We start from the raw sequence: 21454 nt of genomic DNA on the forward strand, positions 1-21454 counted from the left end.
TCCTGGCTCGATAGTGGTACCATAGGAACACAGGGAACTACTGAAAAACAGCAGTATTTACTGTTCCGTGTGGTTAAAAAAATCTGTCCGTTTTATCATTACCAGATTTTATCGCGATTTTTAATAATATAATTTTCTCCCGACATTTCGATGACTTTGCAGGCTTTATGGTCTCAGTAACCACCTACATTTTACATTTTTTTTTTTTCGCTTTTGTCTGTCCAATCCACGCAGAATATGCTCACAGTGTCTTGAAATCTGGCAACCCTAACCCTAAAACTCAAAAATATAAACTGTTTTCTGTTCCTTTCAACTAAACACAAGACGAACGAGTTCATTACTGTAATGACTGTCCCTAAGCAGTACCAGCATTAGCCAGAACTTATATCTCATTAAGCACTGCACTCGTCATTCCGATGAATTGTAGATCTTTGCGGCACTAGATAAAGCATGTTGTGACCTACAACGATAATCTACCGACCTCTTAAAGCTAGGATGATACCGCAAAATCTAAACTGTTTACTAGTTCTAACCTAGATTTAAACGAGTCTTGTTTAACTCAATTATTATTAATTGGAGATCAGCTTGACTCTGATTGGACAGCCAGGGTGGGGGTAATCTGCTACGATACCAAATTATCTTAAACGATAGCTTTTGATCGTTACTGCGCATGTGTAAAATACGTCCTTTAATAAAAGTAATTAATTCGATATTAAATATTATCTGGTATTAAGGGGTAGCTTTATGTTTTGAAATAATTTTTGAATCGGTTCTGGCCTTACAGCTTATTACTTATAAAGAAATACGTTTTCCCCTTCAAAATGATTGTTAAATTTTTTAATAAATAAGCGTTGTCACTCTTCAACCAATGAGAAGACGATCACGTACGTAGTATGAGAAGAGTGGGTTTGACGTGTAAATCCTTATTATTATGATACTTTTTTAAACTATTTTGAAGGAAGGAATGTCCTTTGAATATGGAACGACGATTATCAAAATCTTTTTATTATTATGCTCAATGTGTATTTTATCTTTGGTCGGTATGTGTCTCCGATACTTATATGAAATTGTGAAACGTGTAGGTGAATTAACGAATACACCTGCCTACCCCGTCAGGGATACAGTTGTGAACTTACACATGCATATGTGACAGATCACGAGGTTGCGAAATAATGCGATAATATTTGTCATAGGATATATCACGCCAGTAGTGCGAAGTTCAGAATGCTCCTAATATTTGTTAATAATCCCCTTTAAGTAGCGCTATGAATCACCTGATTATAATCATTTCCGTCCGTAATGCTCATTTGTCACCTCGCGGAGTGGCATTGCAGATACGTATTAGTAGATAATTCAGCATTTTATTTATTTAAACTATACCTACATATATTAAATGTATAAGTGGACTTAAAGCCTGAGGTATTGTTTAACAGTTAACCTTTGGCTGCAGCAGAGAGGAGACAATGTGGGTGTATATAAAACAAAAATAAGATTATACCTATAAGTGGCGAAAGGTGAAAGTTTCCGAAAATGAACCTGAAACAAATAGGTACTATGTTTAAATGCGACCTGCAACTCGTTGTAGCGATAATTAATTTCTACATAAAGGGAAGCCGGTAGGAATCGGCTTCTATGGACCCTTCGACACGGACAGATATATAATACATACATATCTATATAAATACAAATAAACTAATTCTGTAAATTCACAGCTAAGACAGAAAAACGAAATAATGGAATATAAAAACAGGTAAAGCGCGATAAATGAGAATTGGTTGAAAAATATTCGCCGAGTCGTATTCTGAGTGCTGTAGTACTACGATTTATTTGTATTTCCTAGTTTTGCGTCGCGTTTTGAACAGTGCGGTTGTGTGACGACAAAATCGTGTCGTGCACTCGTGTGTTATATGTTATTGTTATAGTATTATTTGTGATATTGCTTACGAGGGGATTTGTATGTATTACTTTAAAGTTTAAATAATTAATTTATTGACGGAATATTCTAGGTATATTTAAAAAAAATGGGCTTATTTTGTTTAAACTTTTTTAAAACAAAAATATAAAATTTCTAAAGATAAAAACTAAGTAACTCCTATTATTTTTTTGTCCACTGTTAATGTTGTCAGAAAATTTTACTCCAAAATAACAAAGCAAAAAATTGTGTGGGAAATTGAACTAACTTTTAAGGAAGGAAAAAAAGAAAATAATTTCTGTAGAATGTAATTATCATTAGAACGATTTGCGGACTGCATTTATACATATTAGTACCTATATGTTATGTCGGGTGTCCGTTTGGCAATTTTTACCATTCGCCACTGCTGAACTGTTGCCTGATAAGTGCAATGAAGTCCAAGTTTAATTTCGACCAGAGAGACTCTCAACAGCCGATACAAATAATCATGTTGGCCTGACCTTTTCTCTTCATAAATATGTAGTTATGCAGGTCTGTCTTCTTGTCCTCAAGGTCAAATATAGAAAGTAGAGAATACGCGTACTTGCACTTCCTTCTTTTTTTGTCACATTTGCAATATCTGTGGGCAAATAAAATATTCTTTGTGTAATTTTCTAGTATAGTTTTTCCTCGCGGTTTCACCAGCGTAAACTCGAGTTTCCAAAACACATACAACATCGCAAACTTTAGTATTAAAAATAATATAATATGTAAATAGATTAAAAATTTATTAAAAAAAATATTCTATACTAAATTTATCTCTTTAATCTATTACTAGCTTTGGGTCGTGGCTCCGCCCGCCTTATTGTTTTCGAATTTTAATGTATCCTATATCACTCTAGAGTAATGGAGCTTCCTATTAGTGGAAAAAATTTCAAAATCAGTTTAGTAGTGTCATACATTAGCCTCTATAAACTTACAAATTATTATACTTCATAATATTAATATAGATTAGATAGCATTATATAATAGATCTACATAACCGGATCTAAAAGTCTACATAGGTAGAAAATATTCTAATTAACGAGAGCTTCATTTATTAACTTCACTTTAATTACTAGTAATGTTACTCATAATTGTTAACGAAGAATCGATTAACTGACATCTATATCTAGCCATATTCTCAATTGCAACGCAATTTCTTATTCTTATACTGGCAGTCTTCATATTGACTAGAAACTGTTTATTTATATTGGCTAGAACTGAGATATACAAAACTTATTTAGTGTTTTAAACAAAGTTTTAATATATTATTAGAATTTTAAAAATATACAAAATTTTATTTAGTTTTTCTCTTATTCTCAATTTATTTGATATAACCACAATATTTGAAATACCGTGACGCAGTTTGATTTAACCTGTTTTAAACTGTAACGCAATTATAGAAAGTGAAAAATGCAAATGAATTAAAACACTAATTAATGACGTCTATTAACAGGGGTTAACGAACAAATTCTAACAAACACGTTTAAATAAGTTTTAACACCAAATAGTTCCCGCGATACCTAAAGTGATACCACAGTGATGTGTATATGAGTTTATCGACTATTGTGAACTCAATAGTGTCTCTGTTCAATTACGTCGGATGTCTCTCCAATATGTTGAAGCGGAGGACTTCTAAGCGCTTCGTCTTGGGCGACAGTGAAGAGCCCAAGAACTTCGAGGATGAAGAAACAATACCGTCAGGTCTGGCACAGAAGTTCCAGATGACATTACAGACTGATCAAGAAGAGAATGAACCCGAAACATCTTCGCAGAGGATAGATAGTGGGCTGTTGAGGCCACCTGCAGGGACTTTGCAGTAAGTTTACGCTAGAATTTTATATTCGCAACAAATACTTTGATTATCTTTACGAAAGTATTCATTTACAGTTAAGATAGAGCTAGCTTGTTAAAGAGAGTAGAACGGATTTTCGTAACTCCTACAATTTGCGAATTAATATAATATCTACAGATTTAGATGCGACCAGGCTGTAGGTGCAAAATTCAGGGAGATCACTAGATTTTGAGTCATCTCTTTACATGCGCAGTAAATGTTACGGTTTGTTGACAAATAGCTCTAAAGAGCCCTGGCATTGCTAACGCTAAGTCCTCCCACATTTTACATGGAACGTCTTTATATCTTACTTTCACTCCATAATATAGTGAAGCCACTGTTTCGTGTCCTCCTGATTGACTAATTTCGAATTTAAGTAAATCTTAATCGAGTTTCAAACACATTAAAACAAATATAGGCATAATGACAAAGTCTATATTAAATGAGTAGTTCCTTGACCCACATAATCACCTTCAAATTAATTAGGGTTGGCATTTGGTTTTTATATGAAATGAGACAAATTTTCAATAGTACTTGAGTGCTTGTATATAATCACTTTCACGAACAGTAGTTTGTGACTTAACTTTAGTGGCTCGATTCAAGTGAACTATCTTAGAAATTTTACGTTTGGGTGAGACGTGGAAAAACTAGAATACGTATATATATCAAAAGTGATGCAGTTTTAGAATGTAGATAACTGAACAAAATAATATTATGATGGAACTGAAATAAACAGGCAAAGCCTGTATAAACATATATATTATACATAATGTGTAAATTAAATAAGGTTATATACATTTTAAAAGAAGTAAGACTATCGAATCCTTAAAAGTATTTTTACAAGTAAAAATGCAATAAAATCGACTCGGTTCTTCGAATCTTGATAAGGTAATCTTTGTCATTTTATAGAGACCAAAATTGAGATACCTAGTTATTAGGGTACGATACAATTGTATTAGCTTGACAACCCTAAAGAAACAGACCGGTTCTAAGATTACGTAATTTCCATGTTAAATAACCGTAGAGCGTTTTAGTTGTTTGATTATATCAATATATACTTTGGTCAAGTAGTTTTGACTTAGAGGACAACAGCGGATGTTTTTATACGTATGAAATGAAGATAAGTCATTTGTTCATATTGCCATAGCTCAGCCTATTATATTATTGCGATGCTAATTTTTAACGACGTATCTCTAGAAATACGGATCTAGATGACGTCCAAATGCTAGGACTATATTATAATTCTCTTTGGCTAGGAGAGCTGACTTTTGGTGTAAATGAAAAATACCATCTATTTTTATATATCGATTATCCATTTACATTGTTACGCCTTTAGGTAACCTAGAATTCTTTTAGTCACTTTTGATGGCACAAGTTTGATCACAAGCATAAAGTCCAAGTTTTCCAATTCTATTCGGGAGGGTTTAATTTTAATTAGAAGTTAATAATAAGAATATGTGCTTGAAATATCGTAAAGTTATCCATGGTATACATGGTAGAGTTGCGTTGCTGGCCTTTTTGCATTTGTGGCAATAATTAGGCTAATAAGATGTATAAACCCTTCAAAATTAATATAACTCAAAGATTTCCAACACATCTACACATTTTTGGTATTAGGCTAAGCTTTGTTAAACAGTTACAATTATTTACTGTTCCATCATTTAGTGAGTATTCTTGTTTTTTATAATGAATTGTGGATACTCATAATTCGTATTCATAAGGCGAAATAAGTTTATATATTTGCAAAGAATAGACGATTAAATTTGCAGTTCAAATTCTCACTAGCAACATGTTGGTTAACATAAAAAGCGATCACTTACATTTATTTAGCCACCATTTACTTAGCACTAAAATTGCAAATAAGAAGGAATAAGAATAGAATAAGGTATGGAAAAAATATCATAGACTAAGTAATATACTACGTAAGAAAGAATATTTTAGCCATGGGTAATCTCACTGGCCAAGGAGAATTATAATATATATAGGATTCACTCACGATTCAGAAGTCGTTGATAAAACAGTTACTTCACAACAACTTTAGTGGTGAAAGGATATATTTTATATCCGCCTGGATAGTGACCACCGTATAGAAGGCGTTAAAACCCGCCACGGTGGGCCACGTAAGTGTGTCGCGTTCGGGGATCAGCCTGTGTATATTCCGTTCTAATAGGCCAGTATAATTGTGTCGACTGACGAGGGGGAATCTCTCTCGTCAGTCGATATTCTATTGGAGCCCACTCCACTTACTATCAGGTGCAGTGGGATCAGTTTGCCGTAATAAGAACTGTGACATTAACAATCTCGAACGCATACATTCATGTCATATAACTGGCAACAGCGTAAATAGGTACTTCCACTAAGGGCAATAGCTCAGCCGCTGTCCCACATACAATACTTAAAAAAAAATTCTCTCCATTTTGCTTTATTTCTGTAAGCGACGAGCAACTTTTAAGATCTATTCTACTCTTGCATATTAAACACGAGTGTAAGTGACTTGGTATTTGATAGAATACTTATGCACCTATATTTTTGCGCATATGAGAATCTCATTGTAGGTAAACATGAGAAGTAAGGCAAACTAGAGGTTTAATATGTAAACATTATTATAATCATATTTTATTCAAAACAGGTCTGAAACGGACGAAGAAAAAAATTGGTATTACTATAATGCATGGTTATTTCCTTTGTATGCAAACGTGAACTAGCATGTTTTATTATTTAGTACCAATGTGTTATATTATAATCGCTTTTTATAATACTCATGATGAATGTTGCTTTGCGAGGATGGCTTAAAATATTATACTGATAAGACGGCTTTTACTCACTAATTTCCTTTGTTGCTATATAAAATATTTTACATCCAAAATCTTGCAAGGTCGCTTCAAATTTCGTTTTCGGAGCCGTAGTAATCTAAACCTAATACGTATCAGTTTATCAAATTTACTAAAGTAACTAATATACGCCTGGTTAGAAGGTCCACTTAAATAAACATAAGCCTTCGCAAGTACGTGAGCAGACGGAATAAACCAGTTAGCGAAGGGAATCAACGACCATCGATATTATTAACATTGATAGTGTAACGGAATTTCTAATCTATAAAACCTATGCATAAATTCTACGGGTAGGTAGTCAGGCAAACTGGGGCAGATGTGTTACCTCCAGCTTCTCGCTCAATGCAATTTTAGCTCGAGACTTGCTCGATGCGTGAAAATGGCTATGAAATAGCGCAAAATATATCACTCCAGGATTTTTATTGTTACCGAAGTCGCTATTCATATCGTTTTGAGCAATTCGTAAGTATGGCACCGCATGCTGTCACCAATTGGTTACATGTCCGTTGCGCCACGGTAGATGGAGCCTTTAATAATAATAATATCAGCCCTGTATTATATACATTACCCACTGCTGAGCACGGGCCTCCTCTACTACTGAGAGGGACTAGGCCTTAGTCCACCACGCTGGCCTAGTGCAGATTGGTAGACTTCACACATTTTCGAAATTCCTATAGAGAACTTCTCGGATGTGCAGGTTTCTTCACGATGTTTTCCTTCACCGTTAAAGCGAACGAAAAAATCACAAAGAATACACACATGATTTTTAAGAAAAGAATTGTTGTCATCAAATTGGAAGCTAAGCGGACGCCATCTGCCATTAAGGCTTTTTCACTCTGCAGCCAATGACTAGGTATCCACTATGATTCGCCTATACATTGCTAAGCGACCAACAGCTCTCTTATCCCCTGAAACAAGTGCCAGGGTCTGCTCCTGAAGTACGTATCTACTGATATTGCGCGTCCACAGTCGTCAAACCGACGCTATGCGCCGTAAGACATGTCTCATCTCACAGTACCGTGGGCCGTTACCCGTTCAGTTTCAGTGTATGTCATCACGGCGTGTCACTAGGGTGCGTCTCTATTTTCCTCTATAGCAATATAGTTCAACCATGTTTGAAATATGCATGCACTACGGTTATCTTGGAGCACTTCTATCGGTTCTTTGAATTTTTTTGTAGTGTTTCAAATTGAGTCAGAGACTCAGAGTCATTCGATAAAAAGTTTGGGCCGAATTTTCGAGGAATCCAAAATGTTACCAGCCTAAAGTGACTTTCAGAGTTTTAGGGTAAACCTATTTTCGTGTGTGTATGAATTTGGTACTGTCATTATTAGTCTAGTTTAGTAATGAATATTATTCTTATTAGTCTTCCAGTTCATAAATCACAGTAGTCCTAGATTCGATCATTTATCGCTTATTATCTCTTAGTGAATGAAATGTTATTGCTGCTGGACGCAGTATTGGTGCACTAATAAGACCTATGCATACTGTATATTTGTTTGCGAATTTAATTATAGATATTATGTTGTTGATATATTACAGTCAAGTTGTTGAATCGTGATAATTGGTGATCGAATACTCTTATCATATTTATGACAATAACGCGTTTTATTATCACACCAATAAGCGATGTTATCTATTGACTTTGTTAAATTGTTTTCATTTAGCCGCTGTGATTAGTAATTTGGATTATGATTGCATATACTTTAAACTTGTTTACATTTCAGTTCGTTTTAAAGACGAGGACAATGTTATTGAATATTGAGAATAAATAAAGAAATTTGCCTTGTGTGTTCCGATACATAACAGAAATTTGTCTAATGCATTACTTCGTATTGAAACACTTGTAATATAGTTTGGAATAGTCAAAGCAGTGTTGAACTTTGTCATATACTTATGTGAATTAGGTTATAATGCGTCACCGTGTTCATCAATGCTAACACACATACCGGCGAATATCACTTCAATGTAAATACAGGCATCGATTATTATTTAAGTTTTTTTATAATTTATATATTATCAGCTCCAGTGATAAAAATATAACACTCATAGACATTGTATACGTACGTAGTACATACTTACTACTTACCTATATCGATGCTCATAGAAGACTATGCCAAATATGTATTAATAAAAGCAGCCGGACATAAGTCCATTAGAATCTATGTGATATTGAAGACAAAAAAATTTCGACCCTCGTTAAGAATTACACTGTAAATTTCGTTTTTCAATATTTTTATGATAACTGACATAGTTGAATAAAGAATAATGTGGTTTAATAAATTAATAATATAATAATGAATGCAACAGCATTTATTAAAACAGCATGTAAGTACATCCTAACAAGACTTGCTTATTATTTCTTATCGACTTGACCTTATAGGCACTAATAAATAGAGCGGGAAAACATTTTCTTATGCAAATATCATTGCAATTTCCTCAGTATGGCAATATTATTCCAATTAACATCCATCTCTCTCATACATCGTTTAATTGGCGCGCGAAAATGAGACGACGTGATCGTACGATCGTCATCCGATGTGATTGGCTTACTAAACGTCAAAATATATGAAAACAAAATATCTTCATGGGAAGATGTTTTTATGTTTTCCGCTTAAGAAATAATATATAAATCGCAATTATCTTGATGTTTTATATTTATTTTGTTTATTTGTTGTGAAATATGTATGCAAATATGAACGGATTGTACTCTGATGGCCCGTACAGGTTAGTTGGTAAACTTTACATAGCACTAAATTTTTTGTGATTTTTAAAGCGTTGTGACTGGAATATTATTTTAAATACGTTGTTTAGGTGGTATTTTTGTTGTTCAGACCATTTGTATTTAGTATATGCATGTATATAATAAAGTATGTCATAGAAGAGTTTCACTCACGTCGTCGCGATTTGGCAATGTTTTAATTAGAATTTTTTACGATATAAACGCATTACGTGTTACTTCGCATATAAATTATCCTTAAATTGTAAAAGTAATTTTCACATGAAAATATCACATAAAACTGCCAACCACGTGTTTTTGAGTTGATAGTCCTTTCGAATGCATTTATTTTATTTTTTTCCGGTAATTATAGCGATGTTTATTTTGACACTATAATAAACTTTTTATGGTATTGCACGCCACAAATTCTTTTAGAGATTATAATAAATATTATTACTATAATTACCATACATATTATTAAAATTTTAAAATGAGGCATTCGCTATTTCATTTATTTTCTTATGTTAACAAATACTTGGAATTTATTTAACTCAAACCGCATTGATTGCCTTGAACTGCAAGTGCAATAATTGTATCATTAACAATGACAGATTGCCTCTACTGGTGATACAAATTATAATGATGTATTGTGCATACAAAACTATTGTACATTGTAATGTTGGTATAGTTTACTTGTATCACCAATTTGTATGTAGCTTTACCATTAATTGGATGTTTGTAGTTTGTTTGTTATTTTGAAATATTATAAATGTATGTCCCAATGCTTAATCTGCAACTTCTGTGCCAAGAATGGGTTACTTTTTTTTATTTTAATATAAAAATGTGACTACACTTATGTGCGTTGAAGTTCAAGAAAAAGTTTGATTTAATTTTGTTACTAGAACATTCCATCTAGAGCATCATAATATAATTTTCTTTTTGTTTCAGGCCCTCTATGTCCCAGGGGACTGTTATTCACAGCCAACGCTTCCAAGAAAAAGACTTCACTGTAGCTACACCTGAGGAGTTTGTGAGACGGTTCCAAGGCACCAAGCCTATTAACAAAGTATGATATTGGCTTTTCACTAATATTATTTCATTCTATTATAATAACTTTGTTATAGAAATATAAAAAAAAATAGTAGTTGAGTTTTGAATCATTTGTGTTTTTATGATAAAAATGCAGTAAGTTTCAGTTATATGGTCCTCAATTTTTTTCACTACTGCACATAGTCCGATGACTTTTTGTTATGTTATTAAAATCATTTTATTACTGGGTGATGTCAATTTGTTATTATAGGTGTAAAGTTCTGTAAACATATAGGCCAGTGTAGTATAATAACTGGTCTCAAACATGTAATGTAAATATATTAATGTCATTTAGGTTTCTTATAAGAAAGAGCATATTGTTCTGCTTTCTTAGTGGAGTTGCAGTTACTCACAGGTAGGGTCAGAAGCAATTGATTCATGATACGTTTTATTGTTTCAGGTGTTGATAGCGAACAACGGTATTGGTGCTGTAAAATGCATGCGCTCGATACGAAGATGGTCGTACGAAATGTTCAAGAACGAACGGGCTGTTCGTTTTGTAGTTATGGTGAGGTTTTATTGTTATACTTATATGGGACAGATTAACGACGAAGAAAACCTCTATGCGGGAGTTATCTGCTCTCTGGGTGATGTTATTGTTGGTACCTCCCTAGCTGTGGATATTATAAGGGCTTTTTGGGTTATAGCCCAGGGCCCTTGATTGCCAGGGCCTATAGTCCCCATTAAAGACAGTTGACAATATAATATGTATGTGTCATATTAAAAAAATCATATATTTTACTATCCACATTTTGCTCATTTACTGTGTACTTACATTGTTGTCTAAAATCGTTTCTTGACAAGATAGCAATCATTTGATTAATAAGCAGGTCCCCAAACTAGAATTGGTTCAGGGCTCACCCAACTCTTTGACTGCCTCTATACCTTCCACATACCAGATGTCCCACTCACTTAGATGAGAGGTATTCTGTTGGCTCTTTATTCACATATTAATAACTCATGTTATTAATACGTGACCATTATAAAATGAGTCACATGATGATGAACAAACTATTACTCTTAGACTGTTTTTATGCTACAAAAACACTTTTTTTGTAGGTGACACCGGAAGATCTGAAAGCGAATGCAGAGTACATAAAGATGGCGGATCATTACGTACCGGTGCCGGGCGGGTCGAACAACAACAACTACGCGAACGTAGAGCTCATAGTAGACATCGCAGTCAGGACTCAAGTGCAGGTAAAAGGATGAATATACTTGGTGTTTTATGGAAGGGATAAAATATACATAGTTTACAGTTGTAACCTGTAATTTTTATTTATTTATTTGATTATACACAAACTTAGTGACCAAGCATTAACTAAACTATTTATATAATTAAATTACATAGTATATTCATTTTGGAGGATAAAGTAGGTCTTAAAGTTTTTAAAATGATTGTGTCCCTTAAATAGGTTTTCTGAATATGTACAGTGTGATGTATGTATGTATCCCACAGGCGGTGTGGGCGGGCTGGGGCCACGCGTCGGAGAACCCGAAGCTGCCGGAGCTGCTGCACCGCGCGGGCGTGGTGTTCATCGGCCCGCCGGAGAAGGCCATGTGGGCGCTCGGGGACAAGATCGCCTCGTCCATTGTGGCGCAGACCGCCGAGATACCCACGCTGCCGTGGAGCGGGAGCGGTGAGTCCACGCACTATCTACTCCTTCGATGTTGGCCCTACTCTTGGCGTATTTGGACGATTATTTATTTGGCCAATGTAATATCAATTTTCTACATAAAGAACACAAAGTATATATTTCTTTGTCCAATTGTTTTTATAATATGCTTTTGGTTTTATTTGTCTTAAATTATTTTAACGTCCCATGAAAAATTTCCGATTCACTCCCCTCTAAACCAAAATCTTGTTTTGTCCCCCCTCTTCATCCGGGCCGAGCTTACGAAATCTCCCACTGTCAAGATAATAGTGTATGTTTGTCATTTCAGAATTGAAGGCCGAGTATAACTCTAAGAAGATCAAGATATCGTCGGAGCTGTTCGCGCGAGGCTGCGTCACCACACCGGAGCAGGGGCTCCAGGCTGCGAATAAGATTGGTGAGATTTGTGCTAGTTTACTAAAAATAGAGAAAGGTTATTTAGTATGTCGTCGAGTCATCCTGAGTATCTTTAGTTATAAATAGCTAGTTTCTACTCTAATGGTAAGTTTTATAGTAAAACGACATGAAATGGCAACTTTGGTGTAGTGTTTTGATTAATCAGCGTGAGTGCCAGAAGCTCTATAAACCCCCAATGCAATTGCATTGGGGGTTTATAGAGTGTGTTATTTGTGGGTGTGTACTTTAAAAGGATAGAATTAGGAATTCCTAATTCTATCCTTTTAAAGTACACACCCACAATTTTTTTTGGCATTGTTTATACCCATATATGGTGGTGTTCTTTGATCACTTACCATACGACAATTTACTAGTTATGCATCCGAAAATATCGATAGTACGTCTAATGACTTTTTCAATAAATTATCACAATATAATTCCTCGACCGTGTGCCAAATTTCATCTAAATCCGTTCAGTTATTTCATTTATAATATCAATAAGATAAGATTGGTGTCACCAGGTTTCCCCGTGATGATCAAGGCGTCTGAAGGCGGTGGCGGTAAGGGTATCAGAAAGGTTGAGAACGCCGACGACTTCAACAACATGTTTAGACAGGTGTGTTGGACTTTATTTTAACAGCCGTAGAGTCTAATGTCTCGCTGTTGCCTTATTTGTTTACATCAGGTGTTATGTATTATGGCATCATTGTATTATGGCATCTGTCGTTACAGAAAATGCCATTGCCTTCAGTGAAATATATGCGTATCCTTGAATTAAAAAAACACGTTCAGTAAACGGCACAAGCCATGAGCATTGATAGAGGATGTTGGGCGGGAGCTTGCGTATATACAAATTAGACAAATGTATAGTAGTTGAGTGGCACGTATAAGCCAATACACAATGACCATCGACTAAGAGACCAATCGCGCGAAACATCGACCAATCACGAGTGTGCTCACGACTAATGCCTCTACTAGACTGTGGAAAATGACATGTTTGATCCCACGTGTAGGAGATGCACCTCTGACCTCCATTACATGAACATCGAAATAATGTTTATTTCATAATTTAATTGTCTTCTGCAGGTCCAAGCCGAAGTCCCCGGTTCGCCTATATTTGTCATGAAGTTGGCGAAGTCCGCGCGGCATTTGGAAGTCCAGCTCTTGGCTGATCAGTACGGTGAGTTCCGTTTATATATTTAAATGGGCTACTACTGGAGCCCTCGACTCGATATCTAAGCTTGTTTAATAATAAGTAACAATTGCAATGCCATACTAAACAGTGCTTCCTAATATAAAGTTCTAAGTAGATCATTGTTGTAACAGGTAACGCGATATCCCTGTTCGGTCGTGACTGTTCCATCCAGCGTCGTCACCAGAAGATCATCGAGGAGGCGCCCGCCGCCATCGCCAAGCCTGATGTGTTTATCGAAATGGAAAAAGTAAGATACCATGTTAATAGCAAGAGATAATCGAAATTGGACCTTATGGTATCTGGTACATGCTGGAAATATATTTCCATATGGATAATTGGCCACTTCAATAATGGGTGGTGGTGGGTACATTGGACTCTTAGTCGTAAATGATACTGTAGTTATATTTTCATAATATTTATTATACACTTCATGAAAAAAACTTATAGCTTCATCTGGGAAACAAACTCAAAAACTAATCAATTTTATTCCCCATATAAACGGTCAGAAGAGCATTGAAGCTATTTTCATACTCATATAATAACTTCGGGAAGATAAATCATGGTTTATATTTTCCCAGGCGGCTGTGCGTCTAGCCAAAATGGTGGGGTACGTGAGCGCGGGTACCGTGGAATATCTGTACGAACCTGCCAGCGGTTCCTACTACTTCCTGGAGCTTAACCCTCGGCTGCAAGTGGAGCATCCCTGCACGGAAATGGTGGCCGACGTCAACTTGCCGGCTGCGCAGCTACAGGTCGGTTCACTTGGACGGTCTTCTGAAAAGACCCGAGTAGACCATGCTCAATTCGATGGTCATAGAGTGTGTTGTAGGTGGGGATAGTTATGTTAGTTGGTATCATTGTATTTGGATTATGGTCTTCTAAATAGACCAAAAAAGACCCATGTTGAATTTTTTTTTTCTGAGTATGCTGTATGTATTATTGTTATATGCAGGATCTTTTGATATCATAATTCAACATATTTTTATTTTTGTCCAGATCGCTATGGGTCTTCCTCTGTATCACATTAAGGATATCCGTCTGCTATACGGCGAGTCGCCGTGGGGCATGACCCAGTTGGACTTCGACGAGCCGAAGCAGCGTCCGTCGCCGTGGGGCCACGTGATCGCCGCCAGGATCACATCAGAGAACCCTGATGAAGGTGAGCCGAGAAAAACTAATTGAAATAATGATTTATAGAAAAAACTAATTTGATGTTGAATGTTGATGAAACAGTTTGGATATTTTGTTTTGTGAGTTTAGGTAATGAAGAGATCATTATCAAAGGCAACTTTGCCAGGGACGGCAGGGCTCTTTCGGCACTTAGGTGTCTAGTACCTGAAATACTGATATTAACATTCTTGTCCTCTTTACCAGGTTTCAAACCATCATCGGGCACGGTCCAGGAGCTGAACTTCCGTTCCTCGAAGAATGTGTGGGGCTACTTCAGTGTGGCTGCTTCCGGTGGACTTCACGAGTTCGCTGATTCACAGTTTGGACACTGCTTCTCCTGGGGAGAGACCAGGGAGCAGGCTAGAGAGTGAGTACATTAGAATCTAGAGTAGATCATGATAGTAAACTAATTATCCGGTAACTATAAATTTTATGTTATACTAGACCCGATTTTTTTTTTATATATAATTTTAGAAGTAAGCTTGTTTGTTTATTACTTGATTTTTGCTTTTTTACGCTCAATAAAAGCATCAATCAAAAATGTTAAATGAAGAAGACAACAGTAGAACACGATAAATACTTCAATGCTGGCATTACACTTGGTGTAGTTGGTCGAATGTTTGCGTTGTTTGGCTTATGTATGCAACATCAACTTTGCACATAAAGATCACAAAGTCGATATTGTCTTGCCAAAAAGGCGCCAATGTTTTGACGAACACGTCAAGTGTAGTGCCAGCATAAGACTATACTAGAGTTGAGTTGGTAGTCGTTAAGATTTGGCCACCCTTACCTCGTTGCGACCTGACCTGGGAGTAGTATTGAGTATATTTACATACCATTCCCATTTCAGAAACTTGGTAATTGCCCTCAAAGAGCTGAGCATTCGTGGTGACTTCCGTACCACGGTGGAATACCTGATCACACTGCTGGAGACGGCCGCCTTCCAAGAGAACAACATCGACACCAGCTGGCTCGACGCGCTTATAGCCGAGAGGGTTAGTGGATCAACTAGACCGGTCGTAGTTTACCTATCGTAAATTTATAGATCAATGATGGGCCGTCAGTAGACCCAGTAGATTATTGTTAAATTATCATCATTATTAGGCAGGTGTCTGCATAGTGTAGCGAGTAAGGCTAGTGTATATTAATGTTGTTGTTTATTTGAAGACTAGTATTATACCGCCGATCGACAAGGCTGATCAAAATGTTTAACAAAAGAAACGGAATAAGTTGCCCGTCAATATATTAGGCTAGAATAAAAAAATATCGAATAACTAACTGCAACAGAGCAATACAGATTAAAAGAAAAAAAATAATTAATCTATTAATTGTATTTACTTTCGGCTTTTGTCAGATTATGTACATGATTAACAAAATTTAAATCATCATTTCCACCATCAGGTCCAATCGGAGAAGCCGGACATCATGCTGGGCGTCATCTGTGGCTCTATACTGATCGCGGACAGCATCATCACTGCCAACTTCCAAGAGTTCAAGAGCGCATTAGAGAAGTAATTGTTGCTTTTATATATTTACTTTTAGGGTAACGCAAAGTGACTGCACTGAGTTCATAAAATGATGATCAAACCTGTAATATTTTCCACTGCAGTATTTTCTGAGATTTTGTCAAATATTTGAATATTTCAAAATATTTATAACACATTTTATAAATTCGTTTTCAGTTTTAAATGATGGGTAAAAGTAAATTATTTGAGTAATTGTACAACTACCATAGTTATGAAGTATGTTCGTATAAGCACATCAATTAAGCATGAGTGACGCCTCTTTTACACACGTGGATGAAAGTACATTTGTGTTCCATTGTCTCTAACAAAACTTACCTTGCTTGACTTATATCATGTATCTTTGTCTCCAGGGGTCAGATCCAGGGCTCGAGCCAATTGTCCAACACAGTGGACGTGGAGTTGATCCACACGGGCCACAAATACAAAGTGTCCGTTACCAAGTCTGGGCCTACGTCGTACTTCCTGGCCATGAACGGGAGCTTCAAGGAGCTGGAGGTGCACAAATTGACTGATGGCGGTGAGTTGAAGATTGTTTAAGTACAGTGAGAAGACCGAGTAGACTATGATTGAAATTAATAGATCTTGTGATGTACAGTCAGCCTCAAATTAATGTATAGTATAAAGACCAAAAGTGGTGCTGACGGAAGACACTAGCGTACAGAAGGTCTGAAACTCATAGGCTAACGTAAATGTGTCACATTCCAGGATCAACTTCTGTAAATATAGGTTGTTAATCGATATTCTATTTGGACGCCATTTCAATTTTCACGGTTATAGTCATTTGGCTGTGCCTCTAATATAAAAAAAAAATATTGAATATGGATCAAGTTTGAGTGAAACATCATTTGACTGTATGTCGGAATATATATTGTAGGTAGTAATTTAAAAGAAATAAATAAGCAAGGCGCTCGCCTGGTGGTTCAAAGCACATTTTAATAAAAATGATTCTTTAATGTTACAAATAGTGTCTTTTGTTTTCGTTCCTCAGGTACACTTTTGTCAGTCGACGGCGCATCCTTCACGACATATTTGAAAGACGAAGTGGACAAATACCGCATCGTGATCGGAAACCAGACGGTGGTGTTTGACAAGGAGAAGGACCCGTCGAAGTTGAGAGCTCCCTCGGCCGGCAAGCTCATCAACACGCTGGTCGAGGATGGCGGGCACGTGGACAAGGGACAGCCGTATGCTGAGATCGAGGTTGGTGGAGTAGACAGGTGGAAACATCTAGAAGTTTCCACTCGTATCTTTCTTTTTCATAAATTAAGAATAGAAAATAATTAACGATACTTATCGATATCCAAAGATCGATATAAATAAACCAATAAAAACAAGTAATATGTGAGTGTAGCTCTCAAACTTTTTTTTTATTGATATCTCTGTGCAACTTGCTCATTATACAAAAAAATCGATAGGTTTAAAATTTTAATATTTATAAACAATCCTTTTTTGGTGAATTTTAGAGTAGTATACTTATTAATATGACGTTGTTCATCAGGTAATGAAAATGGTGATGACCCTGTCTGCGCCGGAGTCCGGCAAAGTGACGTGGAACCTCCGGCCTGGTGCTGTACTGGACATGGGCTCCCTTATGGGCACTCTTGGTGAGGAATAATATAATTTGTGGAAAATGTATGAGGGTTCAAATTGTTTTTTAACCGACATCAAAAGAAGGAGGAGGTTCTCAATTTGACTATATTTTTTAATGTTAATAAGGCCTTCTTGGATCATATAGGAACTATATAGCTTTGTTTGTTGACATTGATCGAAATTTTATACACGAATATTAATCTTTTCCACCAGAGTTGGATGACCCATCGCTAGTAACGACAGCACAGCCGTACAAGGGTCAATTCCCGCTTGACGACAACCAACAAGTCTCCGAGAAGCTGAACCACGCCCACAACAAGTACAGAGCCATCTTGGAGAACACGCTTCAAGGTAACTTATCTGTTGTACACACATCACCACAGAACAACACCCGATCTTTAAATTGCTGTAATGCGTGGTATTTCGGCCCACTCTTATGCCACAATTACACTATATTCGAAATATTTTCGACTTCTGAGCAAAGCAATATCGACTTTGTGGTCATTGTGTACAAAATTTATCTTGAAATTGCGAAATAATAAATCGATATTTTCGATTCGATCATTCGATACGTGTTAGAATCAATCATTCGATATTCATTTGTACCGATTTGCCAGGTTACAAATTTGCACAAAACAAAGACATATCTCGAGAGAAGCTTTGTTTTATTTTATAAAATCATATTGTTGCGGCTTTATTGCTATAGACATTGTCTATTAGTGAATTTGAACACTATTGTTTAGGCTACTGCCTGCCCGAGCCGTACAACACGCCGCGTCTGCGCGAGGTGGTGGAGAAGTTCATGTTGAGTTTGCGAGACCCATCGCTGCCGCTACTGGAACTTCAGGAGGTATATTACAAGACTACTTTAAAGTTTTCTATACACTATACTAAAAATGAAATTTGGGTTCCTTTTTTTTAAACCCTTAATTTTTTAAGCCCTATATGCCAATAAGTTCATAATTTATAATATAGAACGCCTAGAGTGTCTAAGAGCGTGTGTCATAGTTGCGTCTCTATTCACCCCTTGATCGGCACAAGCCTGTACTTATGTATGTGTGATGGTGTTTAGGTATTGTCATCCACGTCAGGCCGCATACCGATCTCTGTGGAGAAGAAGGTGCGCAAGCTCATGGCGTTGTACGAGAGGAACATTACCAGTGTGCTCGCGCAGTTCCCCAGTCAGCAGATAGCCAGCGTCATCGACCAGTAAGTAATGTTCAAATTATAGCTCAGGGACCACGCGATGTATCGGCCGTGTGGGCACTGACATCACTTGTACTATTTGTTTTTCCAATACATATTCCTATCTACCTTCAGTAACGCACATGCTATCTCTGGCAGTGTGAGTATTCATATGTGGTGGAGATCACTACTATGGATGTGTACATAGTGTGTGTGTGCAGCCACGCGGCGTCGCTGGCGAAGCGTTCGGACCGCGACGTGTTCTTCATGAGCACGCAGGCGCTGGTGGTGCTGGTGCAGCGCTACCGCAACGGCATCCGCGGCCGCATGAAGGCCGCCGTGCACGACCTGCTGCGCCAGTACTACCAGGTCGAGAGCCACTTCCAACTCGGTGGGTACTACTTCTCATCGTCGTCTGGTGGAACTCCACTGCTTGTCATGGCCGCGGCGAAAGATTTCTAATTACTATTATGTATATATAGAGCATGACCTTTAAAAGTCGCAAGAGGTCGCTGGATTTATATAGCATGATAATACGGATGTTTGAATGTTCTTTCGGAATATACGTCTCTAAGTGAAATTTTCTTGTATAAATAATGTCACTTTTTTATAGCTACACGCTATTTTGCCACCTGCCAATAAAAGTCCCATGAAAAGAGTATTTCGTAATGAAACCTTTAATTGTTTTTTAAATTAACTGTCTCCTAAGTTCTCATACAGAATGGTATTCATTAATTAAATCCCCTTAAATCGATCCAATTGTATCAGAGATAAGCCAGTACACACAAACGGACTAAATTAAGCAAGATATATCATGCTAATATACTGTAACTTTTTTATAAAATACGAACACTAATCATACATGTATGTTTTAATTAGGTTCTTACGACAAATGCGTGGTGGCTCTGCGTGATAAATACAAAGATGACATGCAAGCTGTCTCCAACATGATCTTCTCACACAACCAAGTGCCAAAGAAAAATCTACTGGTGAGTGTTGTCATTATAACTCCACTCAGTTAATGATTATAGTTCTAGTTTTTGGTTTGATATTAACAATCTCAATCATTATCTTCAGTTCGATCACAATAATGAACGGATCAGGATAAAGCTCGTTTTGCTTGCATGTTGACTTATTTTGATTGGTTTATTTTTGGGATCGATTTGTGATCAGGATTATTTTTGGGTTAAAAGATATGTCTTGTGAAAACAGGCTGAACTTAAAGTCCCGTGTATGTCTTGCGTCACAAGGCTCGGAGAACTCATTCACCTCCATTGAACTACCACATGGTTTGGAACCAATTCATGAGGAATGCTGATAGTTTTCTGCTCCTCTATAACAGGGGCAATTAGAGGCTAATAATTAAAAATAAACCAATAATTTTGTCCCGTAGGTGACGTTGCTGATTGACCATTTATGGTCTAACGAGCCGGGCCTGACGGATGAGCTAGCAGCCACGCTCAACGAGCTAACCTCACTGCACAAGGCCGAACACAGTCGCGTCGCTTTGAGAGCGAGACAGGTGAGTTCTGTCCCTTACTAACATTTACAGGGTGATATAAAAAAAAATTCTTTACTGTACCATCAAAGATTACACCATTAGCAGTAGCATGTCATGTATCGTATATATACATAGACAAAGATTGTCTATGCTACAGAACTAAAAATGTCATCTATGGAAAAGAGACATATCCGCACAATCGCTTTTGTTAATTTTGTGACGGTATTAGTACATTTTTTAATGATATATCACCAGGTGCTGATCGCTGCCCACCAACCGGCGTACGAGTTACGTCACAACCAGATGGAGTCGATATTTTTGTCTGCCGTGGATATGTACGGGCATGACTTCCACCCGGAGAACCTTCAGAAGCTTATTCTGTCCGAAACGTCAATATTCGATATACTCCACGACTTCTTCTACCACACCAACGCGGCGGTAAGTATTCTCAAATGTAGGATAATGTGCGACCATGGTTAATTTATACCGTATTTGGTTTTATACGAATTTATTGTTTGTCTTTATGGATGTCTCTATCCATTGCAATTTAAAAATGTTGCCCACGGTATAGTGATTGCTACAATATAATTAATAAACCTTTCTTTCTTTTCGACGGAGTGTGTTTTAAAGTGCCTTATGAGATGTTAGTTCAATAAAGCTTATGAAACTACTATTGGGGATATGTGGCGACCATGGTTGACCATGTTTTAATTAGACCATGACTACGTTTTTCGATACATCAAATAAAAAAAGAGGTATAATATAGTGTAATAATTTATATTGTTTAATTTTTTTACAATAATATTTATTATTGTTTTACAATATGTGCA

The 21454-nt window shown here is 36.6% G+C and overlaps 1 protein-coding gene across 5 annotated transcripts in view; it reads left to right on the forward strand.

Annotated features, from left to right (window-relative positions):
* Positions 1-21454, forward strand: part of LOC115446363 (acetyl-CoA carboxylase) — a 71531-nt gene that overhangs the window by 22664 nt on the left and 27413 nt on the right. For 2 of the 5 annotated variants that reach the window (XM_030172988.2, XM_037444832.1), the window contains 23 exons: positions 10266-10383; positions 10807-10914; positions 11466-11606; positions 11866-12046; positions 12351-12458; positions 12979-13073; positions 13544-13637; positions 13784-13899; positions 14231-14404; positions 14649-14811; positions 15027-15189; positions 15673-15817; positions 16224-16333; positions 16699-16865; positions 17337-17548; positions 17847-17952; positions 18152-18289; positions 18682-18788; positions 19011-19147; positions 19345-19514; positions 20003-20112; positions 20517-20645; positions 20880-21062. In XM_030172988.2, coding sequence (XP_030028848.1) covers positions 10266-10383; positions 10807-10914; positions 11466-11606; positions 11866-12046; positions 12351-12458; positions 12979-13073; positions 13544-13637; positions 13784-13899; positions 14231-14404; positions 14649-14811; positions 15027-15189; positions 15673-15817; positions 16224-16333; positions 16699-16865; positions 17337-17548; positions 17847-17952; positions 18152-18289; positions 18682-18788; positions 19011-19147; positions 19345-19514; positions 20003-20112; positions 20517-20645; positions 20880-21062 — 3175 coding nt within the window. Of the gene's footprint in view, positions 1-1835; positions 1955-3389; positions 3753-9143; positions 9326-10265; positions 10384-10806; positions 10915-11465; positions 11607-11865; positions 12047-12350; positions 12459-12978; positions 13074-13543; positions 13638-13783; positions 13900-14230; positions 14405-14648; positions 14812-15026; positions 15190-15672; positions 15818-16223; positions 16334-16698; positions 16866-17336; positions 17549-17846; positions 17953-18151; positions 18290-18681; positions 18789-19010; positions 19148-19344; positions 19515-20002; positions 20113-20516; positions 20646-20879; positions 21063-21454 lie in introns of those variants that run through there. The other 3 variants (XM_030172989.2, XM_030172990.2, XM_030172993.2) reach the window with 3 other exon arrangements.

The sequence above is a fragment of the Manduca sexta genome, chromosome 28, assembly GCF_014839805.1.
Source record: "Manduca sexta isolate Smith_Timp_Sample1 chromosome 28, JHU_Msex_v1.0, whole genome shotgun sequence".
Lineage (NCBI taxonomy): Eukaryota > Metazoa > Arthropoda > Insecta > Lepidoptera > Sphingidae > Manduca > Manduca sexta.